The sequence below is a fragment of the Ixodes scapularis genome, unplaced genomic scaffold (assembly GCF_016920785.2).
Source record: "Ixodes scapularis isolate PalLabHiFi unplaced genomic scaffold, ASM1692078v2 PGA_scaffold0__279_contigs__length_252992795, whole genome shotgun sequence".
Classification (NCBI taxonomy): Eukaryota; Metazoa; Arthropoda; class Arachnida; order Ixodida; family Ixodidae; genus Ixodes; species Ixodes scapularis.
The window spans coordinates 56,722,392-56,745,847 of NW_024609835.1; the positions used below are offsets into that span (position 1 = coordinate 56,722,392).

Genomic DNA, 23,456 nt, shown 5'->3' on the forward strand with positions numbered 1-23,456 from the left:
AGTGCCCACACCTGGCCTGGACAAACACCGACTCGTTTGTAAACCAACTCAGCTCTGTTACGTAACGGCGCGATGGTGGCGGCGTGTGGGGCGCACTTCCGGTCTGGGGCTGTGGACGGAACGGAAGTCACCATGCCGGGCGTGCACTCCTGCGTTGTTTTGGAAGAAACCAGGCTAAAAACCGCCTCCTCGTCAAAACGCCGAGATTGGGGGTTGTTTGTACCAAAATAGTCGGGAAAGGTTTCAAGGTCAGTATTCTTGTGTTTTCTGCCTGCACGGTTCGTCCGAGAACGTCAATACAGGACCGAGATAAAGGAAAACCAGACGTCGACCACGATTGCTTGTGCGGGAAGCACTTTGGGTTGAATTCACGGATACTTGTGGTCGTCAGATTTATTTGTTTTGTTCCAACACGAACGCGGGAAAACCACCAAGTTGTACGGACCACCAGTGGACTGCGTTCAGTGCGTCTTCAAAAACGGCCGCCGGATCATTCGAACTGTCGTCTGCTCTTTCAACGGTTTCTGCTTGTCGTCTGCTCTTTTAGACGACTTGGCCCGTAGACCAAATGTTGGCCCGGTACTTGCGATAAGAAGTAAGGGCGGACCTCAAAAGACTTAGGTTTTAAGGTTGGTAAGCAGCCTCAATGTAAGCAGTAGATACGAGGATATGTTGATCATTGTTACCAGTGGCCATCACCGACTTGCTATGCCTGATGCACTTGGTCCAATTCCGCTTGCGATTTTCAGTATTGACGTCGACCACCTCAGCTACGGTTCACGCTTTTGCAGCCCGAGCAACATCATGACTGAAAATATCGAGCAGATTCTCATCGTGCGAATCAGGTTTTAGCGTTCATCCTGCGGCGTCCACGCAGAAAGAATCACCGCATGTCACATTATTCGCGTGAAGTTTTGCGGTGTAACGAGCCTCGTTAATTTCGTTGAGGCCGCTAAAGTAGTCAGACATTGCCAGGAAGACGTAGAATCAACGATTTCAACGCGAAAAAGAGCACGGGGACTCACAGCGACGCTAGCAAAATCCCATCCCGACTGTTTGTTTATATGGGCGACGGCGAGCTTCTTGCTTGCACTCCATCGCGCATGCGCGGCGCAGGTGGCGTCCTCTAGGGACAATCCGGTTTGTTTGTTTGTACAAACACTTCTTGCACGGGGCTTGCGATGATGCCAGAATGCCAAGCTCTCATTGGCTGATTGAAAAAAAAAATAGTGGGTACACCTTTAGGCATCTAGCATTGAGGTCTACCCACTATCCTTTCAATCAAGGCCAATCGGAGCTCGGCATCGTTGTGATGTCACCACAACCCCTGCGCAAAGAAGCAGACGACTTGCTCTCCGGATAGGCTGAGCGCGAAGTTCATGCCGGCAAAGGAGAAAGGTGAGGAGGCAACCTCGTAACAAGTAATATGCAAGCGCCCGCCCTGCATCCTCCCGGCGAAAGAAGAGGCCCCGAGTGCCGGGCGCCCCTGCATGCTCGTTGCGCGATCGCAGCAAGGTGAGTGGCGTTCAGCGGTTCAGCCGCCTGCACGGCGAGAGAGTGGGGACCGCTTTTTTTCCATGCCTGTTTTATAAGCAGCGCCGATCTCTCGACATTGACCCAGATTCCTCGAGGAAGAGGAGAAAGCACGGCGGCGGCGAGGCGACCATGAGGAAGGAAGAAGCCGGGCGGAGGAAACAGTTCTCTGCCGCCTCTATTTTTATTTCCTTTGTCTCTCTCTCTTTCCGCGTATGTCTTCCGTGTTCATTTCTTTTTTGTTTACTGCAAGCCGACAACGCTACACCGACCAAGTGGTTTTAGATAGCGTTGATCGCGAGACGACTCGAAATTTAGAACAGCCCAGCCGAGAAGCCAAAGGAAGTTGTCAGTCCAAGCGGCTCGGACGTATTATCACTTAAAACCTTATTCTTCCTGATCATGCGATGTTGTAACGCGCGACCTACGACTGCAGGAAAGCGGTGCATCAAAAAAAGTTTTGAAAAGCAACAACAAATATCTTTCGTCTCTGGATGAGATATACTTGGCGCCTCGGTGCAAATCAGTAAGAACCTTTGCTAATGCTGCAGATGTATATTTTTCCACAGATCAACTCCCACTCCTAAACATATATAATAATTGCTGTTTCCAAAACACACTCAAATCTTTTTTTTTTTTAATGTTTACTGTGTTATGTTGCGAACAGGGCATCTTGCCGCCGTCATGTTTTTGCTCGTGCATGATGAATCTGTCAAAATTTAGATTCACTCACATGCTGCACTTGCATGACGACCTAAGCGAATTCATATCGAAACGGGCAGGAGTGCTGATCGAACCAATGAATGACCGACCCCTGAGTGCCGAAGCCCCAGCTTTCCTTTCGTTCCACGTGCTCCAGCGTGTGCGGTAAGAAACTCCGCCACAAAACTCTTCCCTTCTTCCATGGATCAAATACACTGGGCACACAGGGGGCAACGGGTGCAACTCTAAAAGAGGAGCGTAATGATCGATACGTTCGCCCAAACACTACCACAGTTTATAAAAGGCCACCTGTAAATGCACACCGCGCAACGACTGTACCTTTCACTCGCTATATCAGGAAATGATAGGCCTCTCTCGTTTTTCTTCTTTAGTAAACAAAAAATCACGAGTCAAAACTCGCGCTACAAGCATATCTCGCATTCACGTCACACCCGCGGCCATTTTGGTGACCTTGCTGCTGAGCGCGTATACCTTTTGCATTATCCATTTAGCAACGCCGAATTCGTCTTTTTTGGCAAAAAGCAAGAAGAAATGGCCACCATCATAGAGCGATGACGTCACGAGCCAGCCACGTATATTAGGTGAGTGTTACATAATGATAGACACGAGGCGGGATGTTTGGAGAACTGCTTCTTTGAGAAATACACGAATACACATACGCTCAAGACGACACGCGCGCTTCGCAGTGCATAAACCCCCATTGCCGTCCGGTCGAACGCGTTTGCGCTTGTGTGCGGTTCCTGAGCCACTCGTCGACACGAGGCGCCCTTCGCATTTCGCTTGCGGAGAACGTCGTCGAAAAGCGCGCAGAATGCCGAGACAGGCGAAAGGTCGCGACGTCTGCGGCGGAGTGGTGGGCATGAATGCAACGAGGAGCGCACTTCTCGGCCATACGGGGGCGAACCCGCTGCGACGAGCTCTCCAGACGAGCATTGTGTACGAGATGCGAGACCTTCGGACCTTCGGATGACTCACACAAACACGCGGAAGGGAGGACGGCGACTAATAAAGCGAAAACTGAATTAAAAACAGAGAAAGCGCCTCGGCGCATATCCCAAGACGTGTTGCTCTTAGCGGTAAGCGATGGGGTGTCTTTGAGTTGGGCGTGCTCGTGGACACGTTCGCATCGCAATGAGCATTCCCACTTATGGAAATTTTCTTCGCGATATTTATTCTTTTCACGACCCATCTTCTTTTGTTTGATAATTAAAAACGAGATTGATACGCTCCGTATGAGGAGACGTGCGTGGACCTGCGTAACTGATTGAGAGAGAGGGTTAAGTATCCTGGAGGACCGTCCAGGATGCGGAGAGGAACGTTGAAGTACGCACCACAAATCTGCCTAACCAATGGTGTTGTGAGCCGCATGGTCCCTGCTTGTCAATTTCTCCCTTCTGGTGTCGCACCTCTCGTCGTTCGTCATATTAGTAGCATTATTTTATAATCCTAAAGGCTTAATTTCGCTCTTTCCCCAGACCATTAGTGTACTGTCCTTAATCCTGGACTATTATATGTTCGATGAATGCGGTCTACTGAAAAAGCCCCCATGTACGTGATACGTTGATATACAGTGTCATCTATAAGTTATTCACTGCCGTCTTGAATGAGGACCAACCAACTCGATCGCCGAACCACTGTTTCGTATTTCCTCTTGACAAGTATATATTATTACATTTCAGCAATACTCGGTTCCAGCACAAACATGTCAGACCTACCTACCTAAATGACCCCCCGATCTCATCGCACTCAGAAAAAAGAATGAGCGTGCTATCACTTACCATCAAGCCCTCAACATAGCGCTATCATGGCCGATCCAAGAATCGCGTAGGGGACACAGTTATCTCAAAATATATCCACAGACAGCACAGGAGTGGCATGCTGCGTTCAAAAATAACACAACCAAATATCTCTTAAGCCGTTTTTTTTTTGTTTTTTTTTCGGACGAAGGCAATGTATTTTACGAAAACAACGTAAACATGAAAGGAAGCGCAATGCCCCGGAGCTCGTTGGCTCTGACATTTTTTGCCTCTCTGTCATAGGCGGCGCCACCGATTATCGCGCTTGGAGAAAAGAGAACACAGTCTTCAAACGCGAGTTGTGAAATACAGCTGCGATATATCGGTGATATCCGTTTTACAGGTCCTAGCCAATCAAGCACAAGCACCATTAGTAGTTTCATTCTTTTCTTATAGTTCTTTATAAGCGTTCTATCAGCCACAACGAAAGGCTTTAAAGCAAAACCGAAAGTTCGTCTTTTTGGCCTTAAAGGCCGACCTACAGAACCGCCTTCTGCCGGGAAGAAAGCAGGCTCCCAGTTCCCGCTCTCATTTTCCTCTCTTCTCTCCCGACAGGAGCGGGTCTCTGAGCTATATACTCCCCGCAGAGAGGAGGATGAGAATCTCCCTCTTCCTAAATGGGAAGAGAGAATGAAGGGAGAGTTTCCTCCTTTCTGGCTGCTCGTCGGCCTTTAAAGTGCATGCGACTCCATACACCGCTTTGATATAAACGGTGCATGAGGCAACCTAATCCACTGACTTTTTGTTATCTATAAACAGCATTTTGCAATTAGTTTCCACTGATTACGATTTACCAATTTAGTACGAAACTTGTGAAATCCAACACGTGCCGTTGAAAAGTTGCACAGAAAAGCATATATGCGAACACAGCATCGCCGATAACACAGGTGCGTTGCTAGGACTTCACGGATTTAGCGATGAACAGCGCAACTGAATCACTAAAACAGAAAAAAAAAAAAAAGCGCGCATTGAAGTTTTTGAGCAATGAATGTCGCACTTCTCCAGAGTTTCGGAATCAACCTTTAGGCTATTGCGTGTAGCTTTAATAGTAAACGCTCGTACGCTCAAACTAAATTTTCAACGTATATTCCTCTGATTGGCCTGATATAAAACGTGCCTCATTCTAAAAGATTAAGTGAACAAAGGAGCGCAATGCCTAAATTAATCACGCTAAATGATACTACGAATTACTGTATTCTAGCTTGTTTTCTTAGATTTTCTTAGATGTCTCGCGAAGCCATGCCTGCACGCTTTGGTCATAGGTTTTGTTTTGTGTTTTATCATTTGTCTTTGCGAGACTACAAGATTCTCTTGGAGAATGCTTGTGGCCACAGCGGCGCGGCCCAGTCAAAAGTCCTCTTTGGAATATGTTCTCCCAACACCACCGGCTCTGAACGTCAGATAATATGGGGATGTCTCGGATCTTTGGGTCATAACCGCTCCGTCTGGCGGTGTTTGTCAAGAAAAGGGTCTATACTCGGGGACACCATTTTTCCTGGAATATCAGAAGAAGCGAGACGCGCGCGCGCACAACATAGATGGGCGCTCAAGGTGCACGAGCGCACAGGTACTCATAGCTTGGACGTCGCTGCCAGACTAAGTTGTCCCCTAATCACGGTGTAAGATAAACTTTTTAGGTGAGGACACGGCGGGGCTAAATGCGCGGCGTGAGGAATCCGATAACGTTCGTTTGACGGACATCCGAAAGGCTGCATCATCCCGCGGCCTACGTGCCCGCGCGGCTGACAGTGTCGCCGGCGGCCAAACGGCGAAACTGTGTGAGAGCGAAAAAAATGATCTCGTTGCCATGACACCCCGGTGCACCGTGGTCTTTCTGCACGTGCGACAACTTCGCTGGAGCTCTGCGCGTGTGAAGCATAAGGCGGCGCGAGCCGCACTGCTGCCTGCCTCCTGCGTCTTACACCGTGCAAACTTGGAAACAGCGCAAAAAGGACAAGGGACAAGAACGAGAAGTGAAGAACACCTCACACCGTGCCCACGGGTCGACAAGTCATCTGCCGGCACCGCTTGAAACCATAGTGAGAGAAAAAAAAAAGAGAGAGAGTGAAAAGCGAACTTTATCGGCACGTCGCGAGGAGCGCGCTGTCCTCACCTGAAGAGTATTATCTTCGTGCCCCTAATACAGACTTAAAAAAAAAAAAATAAAAAAAAAGAGGCTCTTGACCGGTTTTATTTTAGTGTTCGTGCAAATGGTGTTCGATTTGCTCGCTTTCCGAAGCGACTAAAATGCGCGTGCTGGGCTGAGGAGATCGCACCCTGGGCTGAGAACTTGTAAATATTGGAACGGTGTATAGCTCGGAGATCACGAACTTGATGCCTCACTTAGGTATGGTCGAGCTTGCTCACACACCGTTTGTGTGGATTCTCGTTCACCGAGTTCGGCATGTAGTCTGGGCACCCGCAGACTGTCTGGTCGCGGAGGACGGCAGGAGAAAAGTCGCCAGAGATGGAAATTATCTACGTTCCAAGTTGAATGCCGAAGCTGCATTCTGTGATATTTCAATGTTCCGTCTCTACACGTAGCAGGTGTTGCCTCTCTCTCTCTCTCTCTCTATATATATATATATAGCCCCTCATTAGCCAAACCACTTATTTATCAATATCTGTCAATATTTTAATATGGTCCCAAGCAAGAGATAGAGAGAGAGAGAGAGAGAGTTGCCTCGGCGGCCGACCCAGCAATTAAGAGAAGGAATGTCGACGTGCGTTGTTACTCTTGGAGTCTTCCCGACGCTCGCATCGCTTAAAGCTACAAACAGGGACGCAGCTAGATGCCTGGGCGAGCTTCCATCACCAGACGGCGAGGCCGCGCGAGGGCGAACACGTCCAGAGCTTGATTGTAAACCAAGGGGAACTCTCGCCAGCGCAGGACCGAGGCCTTGGCGGAAGGAGACGCCGCCTTTGGTACTGCCAACATGTGGCAGGAGGGGATAGAATTTCGGGGCCATCAGTGCTAATGCCGATGAGGGCGCTCGGCTACGAATCACAGGTTATGTGCGACGCGTCATAGCAACAGACCGATCTCACCAGGCAGTTTGACTACGCCACCGCTGCCGCAAAGCTTCGAGGGAACTTTAGTCTTTCTGCGCGTGCGACAACCTCGCTGGAGCTCTGCGCGTGCAGGCCACGAACAGTCTCGTGCACTGCCGATTGCCTCCTGTGAACGAAAGTTATGGCTGCCTCGCGCATGTGTCGAACGCTTGGTGAGATCGGTCTATTATATGCGTGGCAGGAGAGCGTAGTTCTGAAGGACGCTTCATTTGCACGATTTTTTTTTTTTATCTTCTTCGTGGCATTAGGCGGAGTGAAGCCCGTGCCACTGATAAAAAATTTTCGTAAATTCCGAAGCACAAAAAAAAGCATGCTGGGTTTGCAGTCCCACGCGCTGCACGTGCTGGTTCAGTTGAAATCAACATTAGTAGAACACTCAGTGTGGAAACTCATCGCTAAAACCAGGGCCGCTGGCGTCCACCAAGACCGAGCTAAATACGATAACAGCGCCACCTTTAATCTTTTTTCTTTACTGTGGTTATCTTGAACTTTCAGAAAGCATGTTTTTGCGTACAAACAAGCGAAAAAACTATTTTTGTATGAACGTTTATTGGAGGTTAGTATAAAATAACAGCCGCATGATGTTTTCTAAAATCTTCAGTTCAGAAGGTTCTGCGGCACAATTAATGTTGTTTTTTATACAACCATGTCTCACGGGTGATTTCAGGTAGCGCGTCCCGACCTGGGCGAGTCCCAATTTCGGAAGTAATTCGCGGCGCCTCCGCTTGGGAGCCGGGGGTTGGCATCCCTGGAACCCCTTCCACCGTATATGTTTCGGCGCCAAAATGGCCGATGAATGCCAGAATAGAAGTCACAGCGGACGCTATCGAATGCGATAGTCCCGAACCAATTACAAGCAGACGTGAAGTTAGTTCCCCGAGTGGCCGCTGCGGGAAAAATGGCGGCGTTGCGATCGCCGTCAACTCGGTTCTCAAGTACAAATCGGTGCCACTTTTTTAGAGCAGGCTCTATGGCAGTTTCCCAACTGAGTCGTCCTAGTGACGTTGGTTCGAATGATGCATCCCAATATGGAGGGAGCAAGAACGCCAGCGCACATAGAAAGAGCAGGCTCGCTCAAAACAAGATTAAGAGCGTTTCATTTAAGGTCGCCTTAAAGTAAGCAATGCTAAAGCTGGTCGTGCACAAGCGTAGTAGGCCGTGAAGATCGCGTCCCAAGCGCTCGCACACCACAGCCTTGCCAACACTTATTTGAGGCAGTCTTAAACAATACTGATTACATTTCCAGTAAGCCGGCCTAGCCGGTATCGCTTCGTCATTCTGTCACAGATAAAAAGTTTAAGCGATCGTCGACTGTAGGGCCAACTGGACATCGGCACGTGCCCAATCATACATCACACATCTGCAATAGCAATGTCAACATGCATTGTCTGAACGAACACAAAGTGACACCGTTTCTGCGCACTCGGTCAATCACCACGACACGTATGACATTGCGTTTTTGTGTTTTTTTATTTTTTTTATTTTTGTTGAGTTTGTTTGCGTTGCCATTCGTTCTTGTCCTCATTCATCGATGATCGTCTGTCTGTTTTGGATGTCAATTACCCCACGCAGACTATGGGTTCACTATCCGCGTGCGCCTTTTTTTTTCCACATTTTACGAGTTTCACCCGCGTTGTATTTTTTCTCTCATTTCCGCTCTCCCGCTCTCCTTCGTAACTATTACCAACCGAGCGATAAAAATACACACTGGAAATGCATGATAGGAGACGAATTTGGGGTTAAATCGCACGGCATTAACGAAGACCGATCGTGCGCCAGGAAACGAGATGAGTGGGAATGCAAAAAATACCGCGAGGTCTTTAATCTATACGTGAGTAACTCTATACGCGTGCGTCGTGAACTCTTCCACTTCAGCGATTCCGGGTAAGCTGTACACGTGCCGAGGCAGTGAACCGCAGGGGTACAGAGAACCCGCCGGGCTTCGCGTAAAAGATGGCACCATGTGTCGTTACCCTCTTTGCTGGAATAAGTTGAGGTTTGGCAGCGCAGCGGAACAACAGTTCGGCCGGTGAATAAGTTTCAAACCAGTTGTCATTAAACGGGATCAACCTCTCCACAGAAACGACGAGTCACAACGTTGGTTGCTGCGCTTGAAACCCATTTTAACGATGCAGGGACTTTAAACGTAAAAAAACATGTTGCGGGTAGCTGGTCTAATATAAGCATCATAAAAACTTGAGAAGTGGAAGAAAAATCCGACAGGCGACGGACCAACGCGGATAACTAACCATAGAGGTTCACGTAATGCGGTCTCGGCTTTCGCCGTTCTTCGGGCTGGAAACGGTCTATAGTTCCGCAAAACCCGGCAACATAAAGCTGTAAATGCATCGTAGAAATCAGAAGCTGTTTGCTGCAGACATGATGATAGAATAACCTGTGGACATGCCTCGTGTATGATCACAGCATGTTCGCTTCATACATGTTTGAACATGTCTGAAGACTTTCTTCTACATAATGCATCGGCCTGTGTAGGGTATACCCAGTGCGTGAAGAACTTAACCTTCAGAAAACTCTTTGCACCACCGACATTAAGCACCTGGCACTCCCGCCACCATGCACATCTCTGCCAAGTCACTGTCGCCTCTTACCCATATTCAAATAACCCAGGCTGGAAAAGAAAAAAAAAATAATCGAGCCTACAAATCCAACATGGTCGGCCGTGCGTTCGCGCCCCTTAAAGCTACGCCAACGGGAACGCCGGTGGAATCGCAACCGACAGAACTCTTCAGAAGAATCGGTGATGGGAAAAACACGTGTGTATCGTTCCCACCGAAGTGATGAGCGGCCGCAAATTACGGCATCACTTACGGCGAGTCTTGGAAGCGACGACGACGACGGGTTCGGGCGCATAGAGTTTATGCATACTCGTCTGAAAAAGGCATGCGCGCAAGAAGTTGGAGAACATGGCCAATGGCAAAAAGTGCAAGCCAGGAGCCGAGTGAGTGTGCGCATGGTGTTAGTAAACACAAAGAACACTTTTTTTTTTTTTTTTCTGTGCGAAGACGGACGAGACCTGAAGGTTGCTTGGTGCACGCTCAACGCCCTGCGTCTATAAATAAGGCGTCATTACGTCTCATTAACCGCTGGAGCGAATCCAACGAGTTCCCGGTCTCCACTTTCGACGCCAAACTGTCTCAGGCCAACACGAGGCATGCTCCAACGGGTGCCTATTGATCAAGGGCACCGAGTGATTTTGATTCCTCATTATTTTTTACCAGCGTATATGCGGTCCATTTGTTTGCTTGCAAGAGGCTCTCGACCTTGCTTGCGAAAAAAAAAATATATATTTTTTTTTTGTGTGTGTGTGAGGGGGGGGGGGGGGGGGGGGGGGGGGCTAATTGGCAATCGGAAGAGGAATTAAATTAATTCTGTCGTGTGAGGTTCCTTTCGCGGTATACGTTTCGTGCCAGATAATGGTGGCTTAAACATAATCAAGATGTTCACTATAGTATAAGTAACGGGGTCTGGAAATAAACAAAGAAGCGGTTTTGCAGAACAACCCTGGTCCAAATCGGGAGAAGTTTGAACACGGACTGGATTAAAACTGCGTTCGTGACAATGTTTTCTTTTTTTTTTTTTTTTTTTTTTGTCTTTTGTGCATTTATGTTGCATGCATTTTCGGTTATCTGCAAGCACCGAACTTACAAATATTGGTGCACATACTTTAGCGTTTTATCTGCAACTGCCGAACTGGCACGTATTTGAAAGAGAGTTCTAAAATTTATAAAATTTCCTTGCAATAAGTTGCATTCTTTCCCCCCCCCCCTTTTTTTTTCCCTCACTTGTTTAGACCTTCCCTTTTTTTTTTCTCTCTATCGCTGTTCCAAATTACTTGCATATAAAACTAAACACTTCCCTCCGGATTATACTAAAACGCTTTCGCGCCCACAAATAATTCAGCTTGTAAAAGGCTTGGCCACACGCCCTTTTAAAAAATATATATATATATATATATATATTGATGTTTACATTTTGTTTTCCTCCTCAACAACTAATTTCTCCCCACACCATGTAGGCTTTTTTTTTTTTTTTCAGTCTGGATAATTTAAATGTCGGTAAGAGGTGACAGTGAAAGTAACAGAGAGATGTGCATGGTGGCGCGCGTGCAAGGTGTTGGTGGCGGAAAAAGTTTGGTGAAGGTTATGTTCCTCACACACTCGGGTACCCTAAAGCCGCAGTTACACTGCGATTGCATCATACAAATGTCAATCTGCAGACAATGTCCTTATCACAACTAGCAAAGATAATCTCTGGACGATAATTAAGTCGCCTACCCTAACGACAGCCACAACCTCGAGCCTGTGTCGCCCTCGTGCAAAGGCGCAACAGTGAATCCAGCTTAAACTTTTTTTTTCTTTTTGCGTTGTGAGCAAAGAAATACAAAAACAAACTAATGTAAACGCTTCGCGTCTATTTCGTATGACGCAAACTATTTGTTGCGTTCGCAGACGAGAACGACAAGCTGTACTAGAGAAGACACGCAATCGCAAGAATCAGAAGTGCTGTGAAATTACCGTTGCTGTGATAGTCCCGTACGGGGAATGATAATCATAGGTCGGTTGCGTATTTGTCTTCTTCTTTTCGATTGTCCTTCTCAATAATTGTAAACCCTTGAGTCGTCAATGATTATTTTTGTTGTTGTTGAATAGACAGTTTGTGTGAGTCCTTGAGTCGTCAACCTTCTTTTCGCTAATCAACCAACGATCTTTGGACCTTACAGCCTTGTCACTACACTGTCTCTACAATGCACGCAATAAGTAGCACTTATCTATCGCGGAGCAAGAGGGCCAACTTACCTTGGGCACTTTGTTCTTCCTGGAGGACATGCTCTTGAGACAAGTCTGGGCTGGAAAATGACCCGCGGCGTTGTAGTCAGCGTAGAATTCTAAATCCATCTTCCAGTTCCTGAAACGAGAGCGATGGCTACAGGTTAGCTTTCCGCCCGTCGCAGTCAGACACGGGCTTTGCTGCGACGCATCGCAAGAGACGTCACACATGAATAGTCTGAAATATATTCGGCGCGAAACAAACCCCTGCCACGAGCATCGCCATCCTCACACATAAAGGTTCGTTGTATGGAAGGGAAAAATCGTTACACGAATCAACTAATGAGACGGTCCGAGCAACAAAACCTTCACCGTTGGTAACCGTGTCGTCTAAGTAATAATGCACGTGTTCGCCAATCGTGCGCATGCTTTCATGCTATGCACCAGCGCGCGTGTCGCTACATAGTTGCGAGAAGCAAGCCATACGTGACGACCATCGTTGCCATTGAAATAAGCCCGCGCGTGGAGGCCGAATAATAAACAACTAATTGCAGGGGAAAATAGAATAAAAAAAAACGGACAGCAAATACGCTCGAGGTAGTGACGACACCAATGCGCGGTTATCAATTTTGTCGGGGGATAACGGCAGTCCGCGGAGTTGTAACCTGCATATCGGGTACTGGAAAACAACGCGGCCAGAGCGTAGCAAACAATGCGGTCATACGCCTGCCACTTCGTGATAAACAACTTGTGACTTCCCAGGAGGTCTTAGTCGGTGTACTGTTTGCTGTCTACCACTTCCAACACAACTGGAGACAAAATATTCTCATTATTTACATTTCTCTTTACAGCGGAGCTGTTAAGGGCTAGTTTCCCCAGTTTCGTGTCCGGTACCAAACAAATGTCGACACAAAACTACACAAAGCTGTGGGCAGTCACCACCATCTATAACTGACGGCGGCAACCAAACAACCAGTCTGGTTGCCGCCGTCGCTCATAGATGACGGCAACCTTTCCAGCCATCATAAAAGAAAGGATAGTTGGGGCAGTTGGTGGGAGTTCATCGTAGGAAACAGCTCGAAAAACAGACGAGGGCGAAAAAGAAACACTCGTGACGAGCGCATTTCCACCATAGTACAGCTTCGCTGGTCTTCCTTCTTCGCCAGAATGGAAAAGCTAAACATTTCTTCTTTTCTTTTTTTCTTTTTTTTGTTTTTTTACTTTTTATATATATATATATATATATATAGAGAGAGAGAGAGAGAGAGAGAGATAGATAGATAGATAGATAGATAGATAGATAGATAGATAGATAGATAGATAGATAGATAGATAGTCAAACTTCTGTGTATTTACATAAGAAGGAGATTACTTTCATGGACACGTGTTGATGCGAGTGTGTTTTTTTGTGGGTGTTTTCTGCGTTGGGTCCTTTTCAATAAATATTCAGTTGTCAGTTCAGCGCTCGTCCTGTGTACTCCTTTTCCTCCCGTCCTTGTCGTTTGCGCGCTGTTTCCATTATTTCTAAGCATGAACCAACTCGCCCACATCGCTACTCTGATAGATAGATAGATAGATAGATAGATAGATAGATAGATAGATAGATGTGTGTGTGTGTGTGTGTGTAAAACAATATTCATGAAAATCATCGAGTACAAAGACTTCTTGGGACTTCAGGTACAAATTTCTCGTTACAATATGCGCCGCCAGTCGACAGCGGTATCCTGCATTTGCGAAACTGGTACCAAAATATCTCCTCCGTGAACCGTGGGAACAGTCTAGTATATTTATTTTAAGATTCCATACATATCTGCCGCCAGAAGTTCACATAAGGTTAGAAACACAGGGAGAAGAACTCAAGGTGGTGACATCGGCGCAAAGAACCCTCACACAGTGCATGCCACCTCGGTCAGTGTTGCGTATCCTCGCATCGGTAACATTCTGCAGCTAATTTGACATGGCGCTCCGTGACGTCACACGAGAATCATGCACATACGATGAAAGGTTCACTCGTTTCCCAAACTGCTTCCTAAACTGGCGCAAGAAAAATAAACTTTGGATGCTTTCCTTCGTTCGCTATAGTCTCCGTTTTTCGTGCGCGGCCCGGCTTTCCAAAGTGCTTGCACTGCCGAACCTTTGCCCCGCACTGCTCGTGTCACTCGACGCCACGACCTCCCCCCTTTCATCTTCCCGGCGGAGAAAAGCTAAGAAAACAGCCATTCATCCCAAACGCTCGTCGTATCCCTGTCCCGGACCACAAAATCACATACACAAGCGCACCCGTGCGCGCGAAGAAACACCAACAGCCTGTCAGCCACCCTCATCAAACCCTAAGGACCGTCTCGAGCATCTCCAAGAGTCAAAGACCCAAGCGGGAGCGAAGCTCGTAAAGTGGATTTCCCGCTCCACCGCTGTCATCCCGACCTTTAAGGCCCTGGGTGCTCGGAAATCGAGGCACGATTAGCACAAGGGCGAGAGAGCTCCCTCGGGAAAGGGGGGCAACACCACCTAGAAGCCCCCGCCTTTCACTTCACAAACGTCACAAGCGGTGGATCAACGCAGTTCCGCCTATCTATAGCTTGCGTCAGCGTCGCCGCCAAAGCGTCTTGCGGCGACGCCAAACTCTCGCGTCTGCCGCGTGGTATGCGGAGAGCAAGTCGTCTGCTTCTTGCGGTGGAGTTGTGGTGACGTAAGAATGACGTCGAGCTCTGATTGGCTTTGATTGAAAGGATAGTGAGTACAGCTCAATGCTAGATGCTTCAAAATCTACCCGCTATCTTCTTTTTTTTTTTTTTTTTTTTTTGAATCAGCCATTAAGTGCTTCGCGTTTTAACATCATTGGAACCCCTGCGCAAGAAGCAGACAAACTTGCGTTCCGCATATATAATATAGCTCGCGTCAGCGTCGCCGCCAGAGCATCTTGCGGCGACGCCAAAAGCTCGCGCCTGCCGCGAGCTATTGGTTGAGCTGCCGGAGAGTCCTTTTCGCGAGCTCGCACCCGGGGCAAGGCGACAGGCACGATCGCTAAAAACAGCGCCACCACCACCACCGTCGCCTGGAGGCGTGTTCCTCGCGGGAAAGGGAAGTAAAAAGGCACGGGGCAGAAAGAAAGAGGCGGCAAGTCCCAAACGACTGACTGACTCCCCCGTTTTGCCTTCGGGCTCCCTCCGCTTTCTATTTTTCCAAGAGGAACAGCTGGCGTCCCGAGGAATAAGTCCGTGGCCGATCTCCGCTGGCGAGGGTCCACAACAACCCCTTCGGGTTCCTGACGACAGCTATAGGAAAGCATTGGGAGATGAGGGAAGAAAGCCCGTAACGACGTTTGTCGCGAGATTTCTCAGCTGCCGATAACTGTACGATAGCCAGAAGTAAACACAAACTGGGAGCCTGCTCCCTCGCACTCCTTCCGGTTCCATTGAACCGTAGCGTCGGCTGTATTACATTGCGACGTCATTTGCGCGACATCGAGCACAGACACAGAATGGAACACGAATGCCGCGTCAGCGTTCCGCTGGGCATCAAAATTCAGTCAATGCGTCCAAGGACGCTCAGCGACAAGCTTGAAGTCATCCCACTGTGATGACGTCACGTAAAAGTAGAGGAGGCGGTTCACAAGCTGCGCTAATTGTAGGTGGCGTGTTGAACACACCTCCTTCAGTCTTGCACTACGTGTCTAGCTTTGAACGGAACTAATTTCAGTCCATGTTTTCGCAAACGAAGGCCCTACAGCGCACAGTCATCGGGACGATCTGTCGCGTCAGAGCACTCCTTTGTTAGCCGGTCCGCCCATAAGCCAGTCCGGAGCACCTTATACTCCGACGACGAACGACAGAAACACGAGCCGTCGGGCAGCGGCCGTCGAGCGTCGCGGACGGGGATGAAAACGAAGACGAAGCCAACGCGTTGTCGTCGCCACACTCCATCCATGCCGTCGACGCTTCGCTCCTCACGACACGGCCGGATCGGTTTCCTCGGCGGGAAGGAAGCGACGAACGTAAAAGCCGCGCGGATGGCTCGAGATTTTAGAGAAAGCCTCCTCATCCCAGAGATAGAAAGGAGACGCGAGCAGCAGGCGGCAGCCAGAAGAACAAAAACCTGCGCGGGCCTTGAAATAGTACTCGCGCGGATTTACTTGCCAGCCCCGCTTTCGCTCGTTCGCTCCACGTCCAAAATTACCCGCACCGCGTTAGCGCCGCGGCGTCAGCCTCTCTCTAGAGGCGCAGCAGTCAGCCTTTCGCGGCTCCGTGCCCGTTCCCCTCGTCGTTTTCATTCGTCCGTCTGAGTTTGGGTAAAGGAAGAGTCAGTCCCCGAGACTGAAGACGCGTTTCTCACGCTGTTCGGGCACGGCGACAAAGGAATTGTGGGGCGACCTATGTCGAATAAGTATATACCTGATTCACTCTGGCTCAATGATGATGCAATTAGGTTACTATTACGCGAGACACCAACTATATACTACATATACGTATATTTATAAAACCGAGTCTTCAATGCCACGCGCCCTTATCTGGCACAGTTCGGGAATCAATGCTCGTGTCTATAAAAGTCCACGTCCCACTGCGGATACATAATACAAAAAAGCAGTCGCGAGACACTGCCCGAGGCGTGTTTCTTCGTCGTCTGATGGTCCTCTCATATTGGTGACAACACAAAAGACTGTCTTCATACATGTGTACAAAGCAAACGTGCTTCGAACTTGCCCGAGGCGTGCCCGCTGATATCTCTGTTCGTACGATGCATGAGCTGCGGTGTGCCAGCGGCTGAATGCTTCGATGATAAGAGAGGATCGTCCTACCAGTCGGAGACGATACTGAACCACCAGAGAACGTACGAGGAATATCACTCAGCTGTTGCCCCTTACACCAAACGTCACGTGGACACGAGCGTTGGAGCGTCCATTAAATGGGGGACATCCCACGTTACTCGCGTTCTTGCCCAAAAATGAGTAAACCCAAGATGGTAGACCAGATCATTCCAGACATTAAACGTGTATTTGAAAGCGAGCTCGTCACACATCGGAAAAAACTTTCCATGCATTAAACAAACCGAAGAGCAGCTCAACTTACAGCATCCCCCCCCCCCCCCCCTCTTTTTTTTTTTTTTTTTTGTTTTTTCAGCCACACAAATAGCGGAACTCGGCCCCACACCCAGAGCGGCGGACATAAACAACGAAGCAGTCATCCGACGCAAAGCGTCCATCCCATATTCACCCGAAAGCCGAGCGAATCCTCTATAAAAGTCGCAGCAAACATTTCAAGAGCAGCAGCGAGTCTCTTTCTGATGAAACCTCTCTCTCGGAAACGCCCCACCTCCCAGCAGAACCGGGTCACAGAGAGCAGCAAGCAACTCGGCAAGAAGAAGACGAGCCCTAATGTTCTGGACGTCGGAGAGGCCATTAGGCTCAGCAGTCTTGAGCAGCAGTAGCGCCCGTCCGTCGGCTTCGCAGAAGCACCTGCCTCTCTGTTTCGTGGTGCTGGCGCGTCCAAACTTGGGTCCCACCTCGAGAGACGAGGGCAAAGCAGCAAAACGGCAGCCGAGCAGCGGGCCACTGCTTGAAGTCACTTGGCGCGCCCTTCCTAATTAGTAGGGGCTGTCGGAGAGAGGGAGAGAGTCCCCCCGCTGCCACAGCGCGCTCCCCGCCGAGGAACAATGACTCAGCTCGCCCGAGGCTCCTCCGAGACAGTTGCAGTCTTTGCTGCTCCTGCGAGATTTTTGGGGGTCTCCACCGCAGCCCCTCATGGGCAGGCACTCCGTCCACTCATGACGGTGCACTGTGAGCTACGGGCTCGCCTGACCACTCAGCAACTTCCCTTTCATCCCCTCACTTTACTTTGTGCGGGAGGGTATGGGCGAGGGCGCGATCACGTGGCTAAAGATCGACGCATGACAGGCCCAACGAGCACGTCGCTCCCACCGCTCTCCCAGCTTTCGGAGTACCTCCTGGCTCGCTTTCGGGGGTAGAGAGCGAAGTGTGCTTTGAGCTGGCGGCGGGACAAAAGGAAAGACGACCTCGCGCAAATAAAGCGCCGCTGCGGTGGTGGCGGCGGCTTGAAGGAGATTTGAAAAGAAGAAAGGAAAAACGACCGCTTTCTATCCAGAAGAGAGGGGGGTTCAAGGAGTCAGAGGAAAGAGGAGGCGGCTGGCTCGAGTAGTTGTAAAGTTTTGACACTACGGCAGCGGCAAAACGTTCGGGAGATTTCGTCTGCCTGCGCGGGTTCGGTTGTAAATCGGGGGAGGTTGGAAGGAAGGGGGAAAGGGGGGGGGGGGGGGGGGAGGGTGTAAAAGCAAGACCACTTCTCGCTGAACTCGCAGATGGTGGTGAAGGATTTGAGGGAAAAAACCGTCGCTGCCTTTTGGCTTCGATAGTGGAAAAGGCGAAAGCACTTGTTGCTGTTTCACTTTGTCTTGCCGTTCGAGGTCAGCCGAAGACGCGGGCGAAGGTCGAGTTGAGGGGCGAGACTACGCACAAGGTCGTCTCTGGGATCCATGGCCCCTGCCAGTCTTTATGGATGAGTTTCCGGGGAAAGACTCAAAAACCCAAACAACTTACATTTTTTTTTTTTTTTTCGCTTTACGTGAGGCATACTAGTTTATAATACGAGGAAAAGTTCAAACGTCATCGCATCATATCAGCACGGCAAACGTGCCGTCTCAGCAACTAAGCCTGTGCATTCAACCGCACAAAGTGACGTGGAAACCGTCACGTGAGTTCACATAAAATAAAACAATGTGTAGCTGATAGGAAGCAAGTAGCAGCGTCAACCAACCCGAAAACTGGGCGCAGTACCGCACACGGTGAAGAGCTCATGAAGTGGGCAGAACGTAACCACAGAGATACAAACAACAATGCCGATAGTGTTCGAACTTCGAAACAAGGGGCGACAGAAACTACACCGGCTGCACGAGACGCTGCAACTACCAGGATAAGTCCCCGTTTCCCGACACACGAAGACGGCAACCGAGGGTGCATCTTTCTGCCCGAACAAGCGTCGGGAACACAACCGAGCCGACCCTGTCGAAGAAGTCGACGAACATAACAAGCCCGTAAGACGACGAACCGAGACGGGATCGCTAGAAGGCCCAGACGCACACAAACAACAGAGTATCGGGAAGAACAGCAGAGCGGGGAAGAGTCGGCGGCTTTAACAATATGCAAACAGAGAGCCCGACCGTAACGAGATCTCAACACGTTCCTTTCGGCGCCGTCTCGGTGCTGTGGCGACGCCATCCGTCACCTGCGCCGCCGCTCGATCAATCCCGATGGTCGATGACTCGCGCAGCCGAGGCGCATTGTGAATGGCCGTCGTGTTTGAACAGCGGGAGCAGGGGTCATGCCTGCGTGCGCCCGCAACCCCTCCGCCGCGTTCCCGTTGGGAGGCCGGCCGCCTGCCTGCGCAGTGTGCGGCGACAGACTAAACAATGATCGTCGACTTTGGCGCCGCGTTGTTTGTCTAAATGCGGTCCCGCCTAATCGGCACGCCTCTGTTTCCTTCCTATGGCTCGGGACATACCGCCTCCAGCATAGAGCAAAATATTGTTCAAACCTCGCATATTTTTTTTTTTTTAGATTGTTGCATATGTTGGGATCTTTCACGGGTAAAAAGCACTCAATAGCTTCAGAGCTCCCTGACCCCTTACCTGTGCGCTGCGGTCAGGTATAGATAGCCCTCAGTGATCACAGCCTGGTGGAAAACAAGCATCTCCAACGTAGGTACTGTCTGTATTTATGATCGCCAAATGTTCAAAGCACCTCATGGCCAAAACATGCTGTGACAGGACAGGAAGTCAAAAAAGGCGCCGTTGAAGTCGTTATGCTATTATTGAGCTCGAACTGACACAGTATATTCCCATAACTACGTCTGCACATGCATCAGAGATTAAGACCTGCCTGGCGTGGAGATTTTACTCTTATTTAAGCTAAAGCAGGTAACATGACAGATTAACGAAATCGTAGGGCTAAAAAAAAAAAAAAAAAGTAAATGTGCTCGATCTCGGTGTCATGCCTAGAGCAGAAATGCAATAGGTATAAATAACGACCTTTATGGCAGTTTCGTACGTACGCTTTTAGAATGGTGAGACGACGAGACTCACAAACCGAATTCCTTTACAACACGAAAGAAAAAGTCAAGAATGAGCAGCTCTTTCACGCGCGGGACGAACCTCGGCAGCAAATTTGACAAACCAGCAAGGGTACACATTGCGATTCTCGCCGGAACACACTCTAACAATAACAAAACCTAGTCGGCTATTACGAGTTCAACGAACAAAGTACCCGCAGTGACGCGCACAGGCCGTAGGCGTCCTGCTAGACAAAACACGCCCAGTTGTTTGGGTACAGGAGAGAAACGTCGCGGTCTGCGCGTTCGCGATACCACTCGTCTTTCTTACTCATACACACCCGTCGAAAAAGAAAAAGAGTCATTGAGAGCACTGACGTCAATAAAACTACAACTTCAAACCTGATAGTACGGAACGTTGTGCCGGCGGCTTCTGCATGTAACCAACGCAAATCTAAACCAGGCGTCACGTGAGTCAAAGTCGATTTATTCTGATGCGGAACTCTTTGACGGCATATAGTGCTTTCAAAGAGTTACAGAAATTCGTTCATTCATGCGTCCGTACGTCCGCGCATGCCTCATGGCAGAGCACGTCAAGCGGAACCGGTCATGGTGTAACGTGTCGTGATACCATCGCGTAACGTCAGGTCACGTGACGTCACGGAGTCACGTTATATTTGGAACAACAGGGACCATAAAATATTATTTATTTTTTTAGAACAGGGGGCCCCCGGTGCTAGTTGTGAGGTATACCGAGCTGTTTGGGGCCCTCAAGCATTGGGGTACTCTATTGTAAAGCTCCCTTTTATGTCCGAATTTCACGAGTTGTACATTGCGCAGTGTGGCAGAAGCGCACGAGAGCAATGAGCCAGCCCAGGGCATGTCTTCGTGTGTTCGTAACTGACTGATGCGTGTTGAGAAGACGGGGCTGCCTGCACAAGCAAATCGCCTCAAACGGCGCCAATACGAAATAAAGTTAATTTTGAAGGACTGACTTACTCGGTAGAAACATTCGACAGACCTTTTAAAAAGGGAAATCAAGCCCTTAATAAGTGTTGTCTTTAAATTCAAAGATTTGGAAGGCCAGTGGGATTTCTTCACCGCAAGATATCTGAAATGGTTCTAAATTGCTCCGGTAGGCCCACACGCCCCGAAGAAGGCTGACAGTGCGTAGGTGAGCCACCTTAAAAAAGAAACTGAATATATGTGCAAGATGTCAAAATAAACGTGGAACAAAACAACAACACAGCGTAAACATTTGTTGCCTCACATCGTGAAACAGTGTTCTCTGTCCGTTCTTTTCCGCGTTATTCTTCCTGCGTCCCGAGTGAAACGCGAGCTCGGCTGTGCACCGTTCCAAACTCTTTTCGGGGCCTGCGCCCCATTGCCGCTGGAGGTCCGAAACAACCCGACAGAGCGAGCGATCTCTGGCGGAAAAGAAGGGCTGCTTTCGGACAGTTGGCGGTTTTACGAGCAGCGATAAGCCTATCGAAGCCAGGGGAAGAGAGAAAGGCGAGAGTTCTCACGTGGTGCACTCCAACGCTCGTCGAAACTAGTCAGAGAGCCAAGCAGGCTGATCCGCACGAGAAGATAAAATGAGCCTCCAGGCGTGTTAATCGCGGGTCTTATCAGGGACGCAGTGCCGCGCCTTCCGCACAGAGTGTGGCGTGGATCAACCGTCGAGCGACTCATCCTATCGTCCGCACCCCGCAGGAAGGAGAAGACGCCGTTCCCCTCCACGTTCCCTAATTGTTTATCCAAATCTCAGCAATCGGTTCCCAAGCGCTGTTGCTAAGGCTTGAAAGGCGACGTGCCTCGATTTGAGTATGCACACAGCTGAGCTATCGTCCAAAACGTGGGACGCCGAGATACTTTTGTCTGAACGCGCTCAGCCACGCGCCGTGTGTTCAGATAAGCTAGCGGGCACTCTATATGGAGCGGTCGAAGAGAGGAAGAGAGGTAATTCACTCTGTTGATATTTAACCGCGCGACTGACAATCACTTAAAAACAAAGTATCTTCTTCATGTATAAACGTGTTTCTCCGAACTAAAGTTCAGACTCGCAGCTAGAACAGCCTTCCTTCGTCCCATAGATGCTTAGATTTGGGTAAGCCCCCAACGGGTGGAGATGATCCACGCAACAATAAATTGACTTCCACCTAAAATGAATCACAAATCGCGCCCTCTAAATGACTGGTGGCCGCTCGTCATGTCATGACATCGCCCTCTCTCGTCTACCTTTTCCGTGAGCGCTACCGCAGAAAGCAAAACACGACTACGTAGTTTGCCGAGAATAACGAACCCAGTTCACTATTCCCACAAAGACGAGTGAGTATCCAAGGCGCAAGTTTAATAGTAGTTTATATCACTGTCAGCAGGAAAATTAGAGGTCCAATAAGGGTGGCATTTCGCCATAAAGACCATGCAAGAAATCGCATCGGTACGAGGCCTCCGGGTTCTGACGCCGATTGCAACTCCAGAAACGAGATCTGGACGATAGCGGGTGGCTCTCCAGTCTCACCCAATTATTATCGCACGTTCCCAGCCTCGTGGGCCACGCCTATATGCTTTGTTCTTCAAACACATTTAATGAAAAAAAAAAAAAGAATGGCAGCACGGTTCAAATATAGGCCACGAATATTTACTGACTTCCATTCCTGCGTGTTGCTAAGCCCGTGCTGACAGGAACCGTATCCACCCCATTCACTCCACACCACTATTTTTTTTTTTTTTTTGTGGTTGCAGATGTTTATTGATTTGACGTGTGACCTCTTCTTTTCTTCCAGCACGGTTTCCTTAAAGACCGACGACCAGTTCGCGCTTTTTACTTTTCCTTCGCTTCCTCCTTTCCCCCCTTCTAGAGTGTCCACCGTTGCCTGTTTCCACCTCCCCGATCGTGAGGAGAATCTTTTGCCTTGTAGAATCTCGAGTCTGGTCGTCGGCCTTTAAGCCGGGGTCACGCTGCTCATGCATCATACAGAAGACAGTCTGCAGACACGAGACACCGCAGTATCCGTGGTTCGAATGCTGCGTGCCAAGTTTTCTCCTTGAACGCATTGCCATGCGGCATTCAAAGCACAGATCTTGCGGTGACTCGCGCTCGAATCCGTATGCAGAGTGCCTTTTGTGTGACGTATAAGAACTGTGATCCCGCTCTACGGGCAAGTGGCGATTCTCTCGTGGCAAGATAGTAGGAAGAGACTTATCGTATTCAGTTCAGTCACCGACAGCATAGGGCGTACCCTAAAAAAAGTCTGTGCGTCTACTTTCACGCACAACACTCGGAGAGCCAATCACCGCAACTTACGGAGGCAGCTCAGCGAATGACAATGCCGAAATATATGTTTAGACCAAAAAACACGGTCTGAGTGCAGACATTAAGCAATGCAAGCGTGACGTTTTCAATGGCTTAATGTCACAACTCAGACTGTGTTTTTTGGTCGAAACTTATCTTTCGGCAGTGTCATTCGCTGAGCTGCCTCCGTAAG

General features: G+C 49.2%; 1 protein-coding gene across 4 annotated transcripts in view; it reads right to left on the reverse strand.

Moving 5' to 3' along the window:
• LOC8023216 (protein c-ets-1-A) overlaps positions 1 to 23,456 on the reverse strand; it is a 197,043-nt gene that overhangs the window by 161,263 nt on the left and 12,324 nt on the right. For all 4 annotated transcript variants that reach the window (XM_040222567.3, XM_029986089.4, XM_040222568.3 and 1 more), the window contains exon 2: positions 11,942 to 12,050. In XM_040222567.3, the coding sequence (XP_040078501.1) occupies positions 11,942 to 12,040 (99 nt within the window). In that variant the 5' untranslated portion in view covers positions 12,041 to 12,050. The remainder of the gene's footprint in view (positions 1 to 11,941; positions 12,051 to 23,456) is intronic.